We start from the raw sequence: 15,867 nt of genomic DNA on the forward strand, positions 1-15,867 counted from the left end.
CCGCTCCAGCCCTTCTCTCTGTTTTTACTCGCCACCGCTCAACGTTATTTCAGCTCCGGTGGTCAGCTCACCACCGGAGCGGTGGTCACCTCACCACCGAAAATCCAGACTATGAATAGGCCTTAACAGCTCAGGAAGTTGGAGGAGTTGTCGTAATTGTGTCCCGAGGACCTCACATCAGCAGCGAGTGATCAAATCTATTCCAACTAACAGATGACATCACTAGAGGCGTGATGACATCACTAGAACAGGCGTGATGACATCACTAGAGGCGTGATGACATCACTAGAACAGGCGTGATGACATCACAAGAACAGGCGTGATGACATCACTAGAACACCCATCTAGATTCTAGAGACTAGCAGCGACGGCTGAAACGTCGCATCCAGAGAACCAACAAACTCAGTTGTTCTTCAGTAAGAAATGACATACTGTGTATATATATATATATATATATATATATAATTAAAAGGGTTTTATTACAGTTTGCGTTTCAATTAAAATAAAATGTACAGTTCTGTAGTTACAGCATATAAACAACAATTTTCTTCTCTCGAAAGTAAAAGTGCACTTGCAGTCGACCAAATGTCACACGATTAAGCAAACGAAAAAAGAAAAAAAAAACTAAAATAAATGAAACCAAGCCTTTCTGAACCATCCGTCAAACACCCAAACCCCCCCCTCCTGCTCGTCCAATAATCCTCCATCTTTCTCCTAAGTGCACCGTCTCATGTAACAGCGTGCACCCCGTGTACAGGATACTGTTATTTTGGAGAAACATGTGAAAACGGCAAATCTACAAGCTCACGACACGTTGCATGACTTGTGGATATAATGCTATTGTTGAAAATATTTGCTCGTAAAAATGACTCGTCCAAAACAGGAACGCGGGCTGAAAGTCGGTTAAGGCTCGCGGACATAGTGAGCTGTTGGTGTGAGTGGACATAGTGAGCTGTCGGTGTGAGTGGACATAGTGAGCTGTCGGTGTGAGTGGACATAGTGAGCTGTCGGTGTGAGTGGACATAGTGAGCTGTTGGTGTTAAGTGGACATAGTGAGCTGTTGGTGTGAGTGGACATAGTGAGCTGTCGGTGTGAGTGGACATAGTGAGCTGTCGGTGTGAGTGGACATAGTGAGCTGTTGGTGTTAAGTGGACATAGTGAGCTGTCGGTGTGAGTGGACATAGTGAGCTGTTGGTGTGAGTGGACATAGTGAGCTGATGGTGTTAAATGGACATAGTGAGCTGATGGTGTGAGTGGACATAGTGAGCTGATGGCGTTAAATGGACATAGTGAGCTGATGGTGTGAGTGGACATAGTGAGCTGATGGCGTTAAATGGACATAGTGAGCTGATGGTGTGAGTGGACATAGTGAGCTGATGGCGTTAAGTGGACATAGTGAGCTGATGGTGTGAGTGGACATAGTGAGCTGATGGTGTGAGTGGACATAGTGAGCTGATGGCGTTAAGTGGACATAGTGAGCTGATGGTGTGAGTGGACATAGTGAGCTGATGGTGTGAGTGGACATAGTGAGCTGATGGCGTTAAGTGGACATAGTGAGCTGATGGTGTGAGTGGACATAGTGAGCTGTTGGTGTTAAGTGGACATAGTGAGCTGATGGTGTGAGTGGACATAGTGAGCTGTCGGTGTGAGTGGACATAGTGAGCTGATGGCGTTAAGTGCACAAGCATGCCAGTGCCGGAGGAGTGTCGGTGAGAGTGCACGTCAGAGGAAGAGGAGGAGCAGCCTTGTGTGGAAGAGTCCCGAGCCGCTGTGAGAAGATCTCAGCAGCCTATAACGGTGACTAAAGCAGCACCTTATATGGCTTAAGACTATAAACGTTAATTCATATTTCATCACACGACGGTGTTGCTTTTTACCGACAAGAGCTGATCTTCAAGCTCACACCGTGAAAATCAGCTTTTTGCCGTTAAGCGACACCCATCGTACTACAGCGTCTACATGTAGGCTTAAAGATGGCTGCAGGGTGGAGACATATTTTAGGTCAGTGGTTCAAAACCTTTTTCTTTTAAATTCAAGGACCCCCAGTTTGTTATGCATTAGGCCACAAACCCCTATTTGCTACACATTTCTATCTCCGACACCTCAATAGTCACCGTCAGAATGTTTAATTTAAGTCTCGGAATGTACAAATGAACACAATTTGTACAACTCTCCAGAGTTACAAACCCGTACGGGCCGTTCTGCAGACCTGGTGTTTAGAACCAGCGTGTTTTTAGCTCGCAGCCTCGTTCTCCTTCAACAACCCCCACCACATCGGTGTGATAGTGACACATGGGAGGAGGAAACCATTTTACTGTCGATTCTGTTGACCCAAAACAACCTCAACCACACAGAGCAACGGTTCCGGTTCTGTGGCCCGCTTCATTGAGACCAAAATGTCACTTAAAAAAAATAAAAAAACTGGAAGTGTAACCGAACCCTCTGAGACCAGAAACCTCGGCGGAGGGCTTATGAAACGATTCACCGGCGAGGAGACTGTAGCGAAACTAAACTGTGGTTTCCTGTGACCTTTCTCATTAACGCACGTGTCACAGAGTGACGTTTGGGGGGGGGGGGGGGGGGGAGAAATGGGGAAGGGAGGTGTAGCAGAGCAGTGGTTCTCAGAGTGGGCTCCTGGGACCCCCCACACAGGTCCAAACTTACTTAATATGGCGTCTTTTATACTAAAAGCTATATCTTTAGCTGATCTATAAGCTCACAAAGTGCGCATCGCGGTGCGTTGTGAGCTTGTAGAGTTTGCCATTTCTTTGCGAAATTATGAAAAATATACTATACAAAATATATTCATATAGACCTGGCCCAAATGCACATTAATTTGGGGGTCCCTGACAGAGAGAACCGCCGCTATAGAGGAGGAACAGAAGGGAGAGAGATAAAGATAACCCTCCGCTAACCTTCCTCTGTGGTTGTGCCAGACACACACAGGAACATTAACATGGGCCAGAGCAGGCGAAGGAAATCAGATAAATGCAAAGCGCCACCCGCCCCCGTTGTTTGCCTTTGGAGTAAAACAAAAAGGGTAAAAAGCCTGAGTTATGCCAAGTTGCGCGCCCGGTGTCGCACGCTGAAAAAAACGCCAGATCTACGACGTTCATCAAAAGTGAGCCAACTGTGAGCTTGTAGATCTGCTATGTTCGGTGCGCAGACAAGTGTAAGTCAGGTGTAACGTTTCGTTCGTCTTTGTGCTTTCAACATGACCCGCAGACCTGTGTGTGTGTGTGTGTGTGTGTGTGTGTGTGTGGAGTGTTGGCTGGACCAGTCCCCTTTGGAGACATCAACAGTTCAGACATGGTAACTGGGAACAGAATACATCCACGATGTCAAATATATTACTAAGGCCCACATTCTAACATGATGCCGGACTGCCGGTGCTTCTCATACAGCCAGTCAGATTGAATGAAGGCCCGTGGTCAATATTTGGGCTTATAATATGATTGAACAGACCTGATCTACGCCGTAAAACACACCCGTTTTATATATCAGGCCTGACGGAATTATAGGACAACAACTGTGTATGGTTTTTTTTTTTTTAGTACACCTACAACAGTGTCAAACCAAAGTCCTCAACAGATTAGCACGAGAAAATAACAATCTATTGAGACGGTTAGACAGAAGATGCATTTTTGGTCTTCATCTGTGTATCACATTATTAATGAAAAGGAGTACCGACGGTTCAGTGCAAATAAGGGTCCAGAATAATATCAGTCAATAATAATTATCATAAATGCAGAATCCCCTCAGTGAATGTTAATTGTCTGAGTGCTGCTGGCCAATCCAAATCATTAAACCCTACCAGGCTGCTTTCACACGACCAACAGATGTAACAAAAATAAAATAAAACAAACAAAACAAAACAAAAAAGAATCATGATATTCAGTCACAGACCGTGTGTGTGTTTGTGTGAAACCATCTATGACGAGCACGTGTTATTAAAACCAGAAGAAGAAGAAGAATGGGGCAGCCCAGACATACAGTTAAAACCCTCAACACTTCCTGGTCTCTGGGTGAGAAATAATGGAGCAACATTTCTGTCTTCCAGCGCGTCCGAGGGGCTTTCTGACCTCCCCCCCAGGGCCCAGGGGCAGAGCTGACCTCCCCCCCAGGGCCCAGGGGCAGAGCTGACCTCCCCCCCAGGGCCCCAGGGGCAGAGCTGACCTCCCCCACCCAGGGGCAGAGCTGACCTCCCCCACAGGGCCCAGGGGCAGAGCTGACCTCCCCCCCCAGGGCTCAGGGGCAGAGCTGACCTCCCCCCCAGGGCCCAGGGGCAGAGCTGACCTCCCCCAGGAGCCCAGGGGCAGAGCTGACCTCCCCCCTAGGGCCCAGGGGCAGAGCTGACCTCCCCCCCAGGAGCCCAGGGGCAGAGCTGACCTCCCCCCCAGGGCCCAGGGGCAGAGCTGACCTCCCCCCCAGGCCCCAGGGGCAGAGCTGACCTCCCCCCCAGGGCCCCAGGGGCAGAGCTGACCTCCCCCCAGGAGCCCAGGGGCAGAGCTGACCTCCCCCCCAGGGCCCAGGCAGGAAATGTTGACTCTTACCAGAGGTCAGGGGTGGCGACCTCTGGTCCAGGTAATCTGGGCTGCGGTGTGTGTGTGAGGCTGAAGAGAAACGCACCAAACACACCACCTGGAGCTGACATGGGGAGGAGAGAGAGAGAGAGAGAGAGAGAGAGAGAGAGAGAGAGAGAGCAGATGAGTAAAACACTGTCTGCAATGACAAGAATACGGCATACCTTGCGTGTGAAAAAATGACAACTGGAACGCCATGGTTTCCCGTGTAGCGACCAAAACACCACTGCTCCTCCACACACTAGGACAATTTCAGTCACCAAAACCAGGGGCGTGTTGTTTTAAACGAGTCTAACGTGATTAAAATGGAGTTTGAAGTTGAATGGGTAAATTATAATATAGGAGGAGGGTGACGTGTCGGAAAAAGGAATATCTAAAAATCGACATAATTAATCAAGCAACTGTCTGGGGTGCACGCCGAAGCCAGAGTAGATGTGAAAATGACTCCAGAAAATGTTTTCAAGTGAAATGTGCCTTTCATAACAAAAATAATGATGATAAGAATCATCCTCATCGTGCCAAAAGCCTGTAGTATGAAGCCAGCCACCTACCCAGGATATCCTTTCACCATTTGTCTTCTCCAACCCTAACAACTGTGCTCACACGAAGGGGCTACAGTTTGACAAACATGGACAAAACTACTGGCAGCAGAGCCGCATATTTCACAGACAAAGAGCAAGCTGTAATATTTGACAAAGAGAATGGATATGAACAATTCAAACACATAATCCAGGCAACAGAGTTGTAGCTGTCAAATGGATGATGCTGGTGGATTTGTCTTAAATGTAATTTTAAATCACTTATTCCTTCAGCTGTAACCCCCAGAGGCAGTGTAAAATGAAAAAAGTAAAACATAGAAATATATAATTCAAAGGCCTAAGAGGCGAGGCTTACTTTCACGTCTTACGGTTACAACAAAGGGCACTAGTGTTTCAGTTAAACTGGGAGTTACCTTCTGCTAATCCCAAATCCTGCTACATACTGTAGTACAGGCTTCAGGACGGAGTATGTGAGCACATATCCTGATATGACGTAAACGTTGGCGGCCGACGTCAGAGACGACCCTGACCTGTAGGGGGTGTCTGTGAGCGTGGGCCTGGGTGAGGGGAGGGTAGACCAGGGGGGCAGTCAGACAGATATTTTGTGAAGCCACTAAGGAAATCGGGACTTCCTGAAAGTTCATTTAATGGCCTGTTGTGGCGCTGTCTGTCATTGGGCCCAAAAAATCCCCATATCTCCATAGAGGTCCATGTATTTGGGCCCAACTTCACCTAGACTGTATTACCTTAATAAACATGGTCATGAATACTTTCTGCTCCCAGTCACTAGTTTAAAGTCTCCTTTCTCATGTCATAATATTATTTTTGGAAAATTATGGTCCCATTTATTTAAAAAAATTACCATAAAGTCGCGTATGTTCTGAGGGGCGTGGCTACCGTTACAGTCTATGATCGGGAGCCACCCCCCGTTTGAGTCAAAATAAAAACCAACGAAGAAGAAGAAGGGGGGGGGAAGTCCAGCCTCGTTGTCTGGGCCAGCCAATGGCTCAGCTGGGCCCAAACGGATCTAGAAATATGGCGACTTACGGTTCAAGGACTGACAGGCTTCATTTTACGTCCATATCAGACCCGGAGAACGCTTTGTCCATATTTTTTTTTACAGTCTATGGGGCAGACACTGACCTGTAGGGGGTGTCCTGTGGGCGTGGGCCTGGGTGAGGGGGCTGAGGGGAGGGCAGCGCCCCGGCCCCTAGCAGTTACACTGCTGTTTATTCGTCGTGGTCGTTCCTCTCGGCTGTCTCAGCTGCCGCAAGGACGCGTCTCCGTACTGGATGCCTGACCCCATCCTCTCCGGGTCTAGTTCACCTTTGACCCCCGGCAGGGTGATAATGTCAGTCAGAGAGGAGCCATTAGGAATACAGACAGTATATAAAACACACTCGTTGGCGGTAAGGCCGACACACGCATGCGCTCGCACACACACACAGTTTATGGACAGGCACGCTGGGTCTTACGCTCTCTCGCCTTATTACAGAAGCCCCGTTGGGTCAAAACACCTGCACGTTTGGTAATTGTGAAAGACACGTGTAGGTCTCCTGGTGGAGACCTGTCGCCCCGAGGGGCACTTTTTCTAGTTGGATATATTAACGAAGAAGAAAATGGCTATTCCGGAATTCTCCTTTAAAACTGGCAAATGTATGTAACTACTAGGCTACTATGTATGACAGAGTTGTTTTTGTATATTGTAAGCCGAAAATACCGTTTCAGTTATTTGTAATTTCCACACACCAACGCAACTAACAGTTTTAAGACCAGTCCACACCAAAGCAACTTGCAAACTCGAGGCGAATCATTGGTGTGGACTGGCTTTTGGACTGGACTGGATTTTCCAATAGCTTAAGTATAACATAATGCATTAAAAAAACACCAAAAGGGGTTGCCGCCCAGACTGTGTTAAACTAGGCCAGGGAAAGCAGTGGTACAGGAACACCCAGCCCGGCCACGCCTCGTGAACAAACAGAGCGATGGGAAACCTGTACCTGACTCGATCTTATTGAGGATGGTGCGGGCGCACTTTAGGAAGCCCTCCTCCACGTTCTCTCCTGTCAGAGCGCTGGTCTCCAGGAACATCAGCTCTATGGAGGGAGGGGGAGGGGGAGGGGGAGCGACAGACAGCAGTGTGATGCACTTTTACACTTTGCATATTTTATTTGCATAATAAATATCCCTGAGGCCCCATAGGTCAGACTTTCCTGTTTCTATAGCGTGAGTTTGTACTACAACACATCACCGTTTCCCAAACAGTGGGTCGTTCTATAGCGTGAGTTTGTACTACAACACATCACCGTTTCCCAAACAGAGGGTCGTTCTATAGCGTGAGTTTGTACTACAACACATCACCGTTTCCCAAACAGTGGGTCGTTCTATAGCGTGAGTTTGTACTACAACACATCACCGTTTCCCAAACAGAGGGTCGTTCTATAGCGTGAGTTTGTACTACAACACATCACCGTTTCCCAAACAGAGGGTCGTTCTATAGCGTGAGTTTGTACTACAACACATCACCGTTTCCCAAACAGTGGGTCGTTCTATAGCGTGAGTTTGTACTACAACACATCACCGTTTCCCAAACAGTGGGTCGTTCTATAGCGTGAGTTTGTACTACAACACATCACCGTTTCCCAAACAGTGGGTCGTTCTATAGCGTGAGTTTGTACTACAACACATCACCGTTTCCCAAACAGTGGGTCGTTCTATAGCGTGTGTTGTACTACAACACATCACCGTTTCCCAAACAGTGGGTCGTTCTATAGCGTGAGTTTGTACTACAACACATCACCGTTTCCCAAACAGAGGGTCGTTCTATAGCGTGAGTTGTGTCTACAACACATCACCGTTTCCCAAACAGAGGGTCGTTCTATAGCGTGAGTTTGTACTACAACACATCACCGTTTCCCAAACAGAGGGTCGTTCTATAGCGTGAGTTTGTACTACAACACATCACCGTTTCCCAAACAGAGGGTCGTTCTATAGCGTGAGTTGTGTCTACAACACATCACCGTTTCCCAAACAGAGGGTCGTTCTATAGCGTGAGTTGTACTACAACACATCACCGTTTCCCAAACAGAGGGTCGTTCTATAGCATGAGTTGTACTACAACACATCACCGTTTCCCAAACAGAGGGTCGTTCTATAGCGTGAGTTTGTACTACAACACATCACCGTTTCCCAAACAGAGGGTCGTTCTATAGCGTGAGTTGTACTACAACACATCACCGTTTCCCAAACAGAGGGTCGTTCTATAGCATGAGTTGTACTACAACACATCACCGTTTCCCAAACAGTGGGTCGTTCTATAGCGTGAGTTTGTACTACAACACATCACCGTTTCCCAAACAGAGGGTCGTTCTATAGCGTGAGTTGTGTCTACAACACATCACCGTTTCCCAAACAGTGGGTCGTTCTATAGCGTGAGTTGTACTACAACACATCACCGTTTCCCAAACAGAGGGTCGTTCTATAGCGTGAGTTTGTACTACAACACATCACCGTTTCCCAAACAGAGGGTCGTTCTATAGCGTGAGTTTGTACTACAACACATCACCGTTTCCCAAACAGAGGGTTGTGACACCCTTTGTGGGTCCCTTTTTTCTTCTTCATGAATTAAAACCAAAAAAAAAAAGAAAAATCTAAGAAATTCCATAAATTAGAAGACAAATGTTTAAGAATTTGTGAAAATAGCCGATCTACAGGCTCACAATGCGGTGCAAAGTGACACGTTGTGAGCTTGTAGATTGGCTATTTTCAATAAGCCATGATGTACATGGCCTACACATGACGCTAGTATGACCCCCCCCCAATCCCACCCTTGATGCTGAGTGCCAAGCAGGGACTGACCCCCCCCCCATCCCACCCTTGATGCTGAGTGCCAAGCAGGGATTTACCCCCCCCCATCCCACCCTTGATGCTGAGTGCCAAGCAGGGATTTACCCCCCCCCATCCCACCCTTGATGCTGAGTGCCAAGCAGGGATTTACCCCCCCCCCATCCCACCCTTGATGCTGAGTGCCAAGCAGGGATTTACCCCCCCCCCATCCCACCCTTGATGCTGAGTGCCAAGCAGGGATTTACCCCCCCCCCCATCCCACCCTTGATGCTGAGTGCCAAGCAGGGACTGACACCCCCCATCCCACCCTTGATGCTGAGTGCCAAGCAGGGATTTACCCCCCCCCATCCCACCCTTGATGCTGAGTGCCAAGCAGGGATTTACCCCCCCCCCATCCCACCCTTGATGCTGAGTGCCAAGCAGGGATTTACCCCCCCCCCATCCCACCCTTGATGCTGAGTGCCAAGCAGGGATTTACCCCCCCCCCATCCCACCCTTGATGCTGAGTGCCAAGCAGGGATTTACCCCCCCCCCATCCCACCCTTGATGCTGAGTGCCAAGCAGGGATTTACCCCCCCCCCATCCCACCCTTGATGCTGAGTGCCAAGCAGGGACTGACACCCCCCATCCCACCCTTGATGCTGAGTGCCAAGCAGGGATTTACCCCCCCCCCATCCCACCCTTGATGCTGAGTGCCAAGCAGGGATTTACCCCCCCCCCATCCCACCCTTGATGCTGAGTGCCAAGCAGGGACTGACACCCCCCATCCCACCCTTGATGCTGAGTGCCAAGCAGGGATTTACCCCCCCCCCCATCCCACCCTTGATGCTGAGTGCCAAGCAGGGACTGACACCCCCCATCCCACCCTTGATGCTGAGTGCCAAGCAGGGATTTACCCCCCCCCATCCCACCCTTGATGCTGAGTGCCAAGCAGGGATTTACCCCCCCCCCATCCCACCCTTGATGCTGAGTGCCAAGCAGGGATTTACCCCCCCCCCATCCCACCCTTGATGCTGAGTGCCAAGCAGGGATTTACCCCCCCCCCATCCCACCCTTGATGCTGAGTGCCAAGCAGGGATTTACCCCCCCCCCATCCCACCCTTGATGCTGAGTGCCAAGCAGGGATTTACCCCCCCCCCATCCCACCCTTGATGCTGAGTGCCAAGCAGGGACTGACACCCCCCATCCCACCCTTGATGCTGAGTGCCAAGCAGGGATTTACCCCCCCCCCATCCCACCCTTGATGCTGAGTGCCAAGCAGGGATTTACCCCCCCCCCCATCCCACCCTTGATGCTGAGTGCCAAGCAGGGACTGACACCCCCCATCCCACCCTTGATGCTGAGTGCCAAGCAGGGACTGACACCCCCCATCCCACCCTTGATGCTGAGTGCCAAGCAGGGATTTACCCCCCCCCCCATCCCACCCTTGATGCTGAGTGCCAAGCAGGGACTGACACCCCCCATCCCACCCTTGATGCTGAGTGCCAAGCAGGGACTGACCCCCCCAATCCCACCCTTGATGCTGAGTGCCAAGCAGGGACTGACCCCCCCAATCCCACCCTTGATGCTGAGTGCCAAGCAGGGACTGACCCCCCCAATCCCACCCTTGATGCTGAGTGCCAAGCAGGGACTGACCCCCCCAATCCCACCCTTGATGCTGAGTGCCAAGCAGGGACTGACCCACCCCCCCCCCCAGTTCCAAGCAGGGAGGCATTGGGTAACATTCTTATAGTCTTTGGTATGACTCGGCCGGGGACTGAAGGAACCCTGACCTTGCAATCTCAGGGCGGAGATAGTGTTTGCATATAATAATCAGCTTTATTTATACTGACCATATTCAGCAGAGCATTATTTTACTCTTAAGTCATAACCAAAATATAAACGGACATTACATATTGGGACATTTGGCGAATACAACGGTACAATAATATATCACACATTATTTTACTCTTAAGTCATAACCAAAATATAAACGGACATTACATATTAGGACATTTGGCGAATACAATAATATATCACTAATCAATAATATATCACCCATTATTTTACTTCGGTATCAGCAGCAATTATTTATGCAGCCGACGTGTCCTGATTTTTTAACCACTTTGAAGTTTGAACCTCAGTCCCTATTTTGGGCATGTCAAAAACAGCTACGAGCTCACAATACATTACAACACCGTGAGCTTGTTACATCGACTATATTTTAGAATATTCTATTTTAAAACGTAGTTACCGTTCTCCTGAGTGAAGCGGTGATAAAACGTAGTTACCGTTCTCCTGAGCGAAGCTGTGATAAAACGTAGTTACCGTTCTCCTGAGCGAAGCTGTGATAAAACGTAGTTACCGTTCTCCTGAGCGAAGCTGTGATAAAACGTAGTTACCGTTCTCCTGAGCGAAGCTGTGATAAAACGTAGTTACCGTTCTCCTGAGCGAAGCTGTGATAAAACGTAGTTACCGTTCTCCTGAGCGAAGCTGTGATAAAACGTAGTTACCGTTCTCCTGAGCGAAGCTGTGATAAAACGTAGTTACCGTTCTCCTGAGCGAAGCGGTGATAAAACGTAGTTACCGTTCTCCTGAGCGAAGCTGTGATAAAACGTAGTTACCGTTCTCCTGAGCGAAGCTGTGATAAAACGTAGTTACCGTTCTCCTGAGCGAAGCTGTGATAAAACGTAGTTACCGTTCTCCTGAGCGAAGCTGTGATAAAACGTAGTTACCGTTCTCCTGAGCGAAGCGGTGATAAAACGTAGTTACCGTTCTCCTGAGCGAAGCGCGACGCCTCCAGGAACGTCACCTCTCTGTCGGCGTCCAGGTCCTTCTTGTTGCCACAGAGGATGATGACGATGTTGGGGCTGGCCAGCGTCCGCGCGTCTGTCAGCCAGTTGGTAAGGGCGTTGTACGTCTCCCGGCTAATGGGAAAGGAGGACGCACAGTGGGACAAAGACAGAAGAAAAGTCCAACTTTATGCAAAATTATTTATAATAAAATGTATCGTTTGCTTAACCCATTTAGACGATTCTACAAATGTCTTCTAAATCCTCAGAAAAACCCATGTTTCTCCGTCAGTCGTTCTCAAACATTTTCATGCCAAGGACCCCCAGAATTATATGTAATTGGCCCCGGACCCCAATCTCAAAATATGTTGTTCCAGGGACCTCCCCAGACGTAAAGATACGAGTTAAAAACGTTTGCTCTGAAAGAATATATATTCAAAGATTTTCTCGCAATTTAAAAAAATTAGCAGATCTACAAGCTCGTAGCACGGCACTCGGTACCGCGCTATGAGCTTGTAGATCTGCTAAAGTATAACATAATGTGCTGCTAAAGTAGAACATAATGCTTAAAACACCAAAAGGGGTTCCCGTTCGGAATGGGTTAAAGACTGATATTAAATCTACAGCAATGTACTTCAGGCTATCACGGAATCAAATAAAAAAACAAAATCACAATTTCTCGTCTTTTTTCCTTCTACATTTTTCATCCAGAATTCAGATTCCACAAAACTAGGTCAAGCGTGTACACAGCGTGCATGTACACAAAAGACAGCTGATTTTACATTTTTAACGAAGCATAAAATAAGCGTCCTGAATCATAGCCATGTTGACGACGTTTGTAATAAACCAACCCGTTTGTAAATCCGTCAGGTTTTGATCGAGTTATGACTGTTTTTGTTTGAGCTGCCCTCGAAGTAAGATGGCTCCAGAGACCCAGAGACTCCACCTTGAGCCACCTAGCCTTTATATATATATATAATAATAAATAAACCTTTATTTATATAGCACCTTTCAAAACGAGGTTACAAAGTGCTTTACACAGAAAAAGAATAACATCAAATGCAGTGCACACAATTAAAGAACAGGCAATGTACATAAATGCAGGAAGACATAAAAACAATGGGGAATGTTTTAGGTGTTAAAATGTGTTAAAATGTTTTAGGTGTTAAAAGCAGCTTTATAAAAATGAGTTTTTAGGAGGGATTTGAAGCGGGGGACGGATTCTGCGAGCCTTATCTCGAGGGGGAGGGCATTCCAGAGAGTTGGGGCTCTGAAAGAATATATATTCAAAGATGTGTGCCACCCTTATATAGATAGATATGAGTCTGCAGGGTGATATCCCACCGCTGCACTCAGACAACATCATTCCCTCCAACTCTCTCCATGTACCTCTCACTTATTTAGCTTTGGTGGAATGTCTCTCGTCCCCTTTTCCCCTCTCTCTCTCTCTCTCTCTCTCCGTCTCTCGTCCCCATTTGTCTACCTCAATGGTTCTCAAAGTGGGTTCAGCTATTTTCGAAAAAGATTGTGAGATTGTGAATAATCTCGAAAACAAACACCAAACAAGTGCCCGAGAGAGACCAAATCTTTTAAATTGCAGGTCTGCTGCGGCTGAATGAATACATATACATTTGGAGACGCGCAAACATGACAACGTTTGAGAAAAATCACCACGCTAAAATGGACGAGGTCAGCATGTTTCTTCTCTCCAACTCTCTACAAATCTCTACCTCTCAGTTATTCAGCTTTTGATGAATTGTCTCTCCTCCCTTTCTGCTCTCTCATGGTTTGTCTATCTTGTTTCCTCATCTGTATCTCTATTTTCCTTCCCCCCCCCCCGCCTCCTCCTCTTCTCTTATTTGACACTTTGTTCAAATCGACTTTCACTTTCCAGACTGCTGTCGTGTGCAGAGTAGACGTACAGCTACATTCTGCCCTCCATCTGAACACCATAATGCACACTGTATTACACACCTGTCACTCTGCATCAGAGCACTCACTCCATCTTGATTATCCCATTTAGGCCCGAAGTCTTCTAAAAAAATAATCATGACAGTTTTCTGAAATACCGTACCCATGTTTCTATGTCAGTGGTGCTCAATATTTCATGTCAATGAAGGACCCCAAAAATTATATGTAATTGGCCGCCGACCCTCCATCTGAAAATATATTGTTCCAGGGACCCCCGCCCCCTCCCCCCGCCCCCCCAGAAGCAAAGATTTGAGTTAAAAATGTCCGCTCTGAAAGAATATATAAGTATAACATAATGCCAGCACCAACACACAGAAGGGGTTCCCGCCCAGAATGGGTTATGCCAGCAGCGCTCTCCACGGAAAACGCAGCCATATCAAATAAGACGGTGTGGCTTTGACTCTGTCACATCGTGCCACCGTCTCCGTATCGGCAGCACGGTGATGCACACAGACGTACGGTACGTGTGAAGGTGACAGGGACATGCTAAAGCTCTATTAGGGCCGCACCAGAGCCATCTAATAGTAGAGTTACGATATTGAGGGGGCGGAAAAACCGAGCGAACCAGGGGAATCGTCGGGATGAGCGAGTTACGTCAGGACTTTGGTGCTCTATGACTAAACTACATAAAATAGAAATTTGCTGCCAAAAACAACACTGGTTGGTGTGTGATATTTCCGTTCCCTACCTTGTGATGTCGTAGACGAGCAGCGCCCCTGCTGCCCCTCGATAATAACTGCGCGTCACAGACCTGAGGAGGAAGAACGGACCACTTTGTTAAGACCACTTGTGACCAGATTTGACTGAGAGCCTGCCATCGTGCAAATTCCAGCTTTTCACCAGAGAAAACCCTTTTTTTTTTTTGGGTTAGGGTTTTTTTTTTATGAGTTAATAGCACAGGCAGACTCTTCACATACTAGAGCATGTCTGAAAGAGCTGAAATCGACATGTAAATATGAAATAAATGCTTAAACATGTAGCTAGCTATAGGTGTAATGTCAAGCCTGTTTTCTCAACTCGCTGTTTTCTCTGCAAGACATTACTCTATAAGTCATATCTCCAAAACTGGTGGGTCAAACTGAACAACCAATATGTCAATTTGAAGCTATGATTCCATGCTTTCATATGACATGAAAAAAAGAAAATTCTAAAAATATCCAATGGCAGTCCCTCGGTCAAATTTGGTCACAATTTATTCACCACAGTACAGCGATGTTGCGTGCCAAAAAGAGCTGGTCTACGAGCTAACAGACCAGTCGCAGTTGGCTTAGAGATCTGCTCTTTTCGGGAAGCGATGGAGAAACAGATTAACCACTTTAACCCTGGCGGACCTATTTTGGGCATGTTACATACATACAGTACAGTACAGTACAGTACAGTACAGTACAGTACAGTACAGTACAGTACAGTACAGTACAGTACAGTACAGTACAGTACAGTACAGTACAGTACAGTAGGTGAAAATGGCCACTATGTACAAACATTTCCCCCAAAATGGAGTACTTCAGAAATTATTTCATTTATTTGTATCATTTACCTACCCGGTGGTGTCTTTGAGAAAACATGAATGACCAATCCAAAAAATGTAAATGCAACTTGATAAATGGAATTATAAAATCAGAGAGAATCAAAACTATGCATCAAAACTATGTCAAAAGTCCTTCCATAAAATCCAAATCACAGCTCACGTGGGGCAAAGTGTTTTGTCATTTGTCATTAGTGAAGAGGTAAATAAAACTCTTTTAAAGGTTTCGTGACATTAATTTTCATTTAGGTTTTATGACCTCAATTACACCCAAAAAACCTGAACAGTTTTTTGCCGTTGTTGTTAAAATCAGATCTCTGGTTAATTCCATTCATCAAGTTTATTGTTCATTTTTTGATTCTTCATTCACTGTTAAGGAATGCTTTACAATACAAACCACAATTCTCCAGTAGGTACAGGTACAGTAGGTAAACAAAAGTAATTTCTGTGCTACGTGTCACTCCCCATCTCTCTCTTACTCAGTCAGTAAATATACCTTTTGGAGCATATGAGTGTGTAGGCATTTATCAGACGCTCTTAATCCAGAGCGACTTACATTAAGCAAGAACAAAAAAGGCATGGGAATACATCACATATATAAAATGCATTTATCACTTTTTGAACCCAGCACC

At 47.0% G+C, this 15,867-nt stretch overlaps 1 protein-coding gene across 2 annotated transcripts in view; it reads right to left on the bottom strand.

Moving 5' to 3' along the window:
• Window positions 1-460: 460 nt before the first annotated feature.
• rab4b (RAB4B, member RAS oncogene family) overlaps window positions 461-15,867 on the bottom strand; it is a 29,022-nt gene continuing 13,615 nt past the window's right edge. Inside the window, exons 4-10 of one of the 2 annotated variants that reach the window (XM_080772567.1) lie at window positions 14,399-14,461; window positions 11,720-11,874; window positions 7,123-7,218; window positions 6,266-6,448; window positions 4,484-4,647; window positions 4,203-4,451; window positions 461-4,144 (exon numbers count right to left, since the gene is read on the bottom strand). In XM_080772567.1, coding sequence (XP_080628693.1) covers window positions 6,333-6,448; window positions 7,123-7,218; window positions 11,720-11,874; window positions 14,399-14,461 — 430 coding nt within the window. In that variant the 3' untranslated portion in view covers window positions 461-4,144; window positions 4,203-4,451; window positions 4,484-4,647; window positions 6,266-6,332. Of the gene's footprint in view, window positions 4,145-4,202; window positions 4,648-6,265; window positions 6,449-7,122; window positions 7,219-11,719; window positions 11,875-14,398; window positions 14,462-15,867 lie in introns of both variants that reach the window. The other variant, XM_080772566.1, reaches the window with a different exon arrangement.

The sequence above is a fragment of the Protomyctophum bolini genome (assembly GCF_963924005.1).
Source record: "Protomyctophum bolini genome assembly, chromosome: 9".
NCBI lineage: Eukaryota > Metazoa > Chordata > Actinopteri > Myctophiformes > Myctophidae > Protomyctophum > Protomyctophum bolini.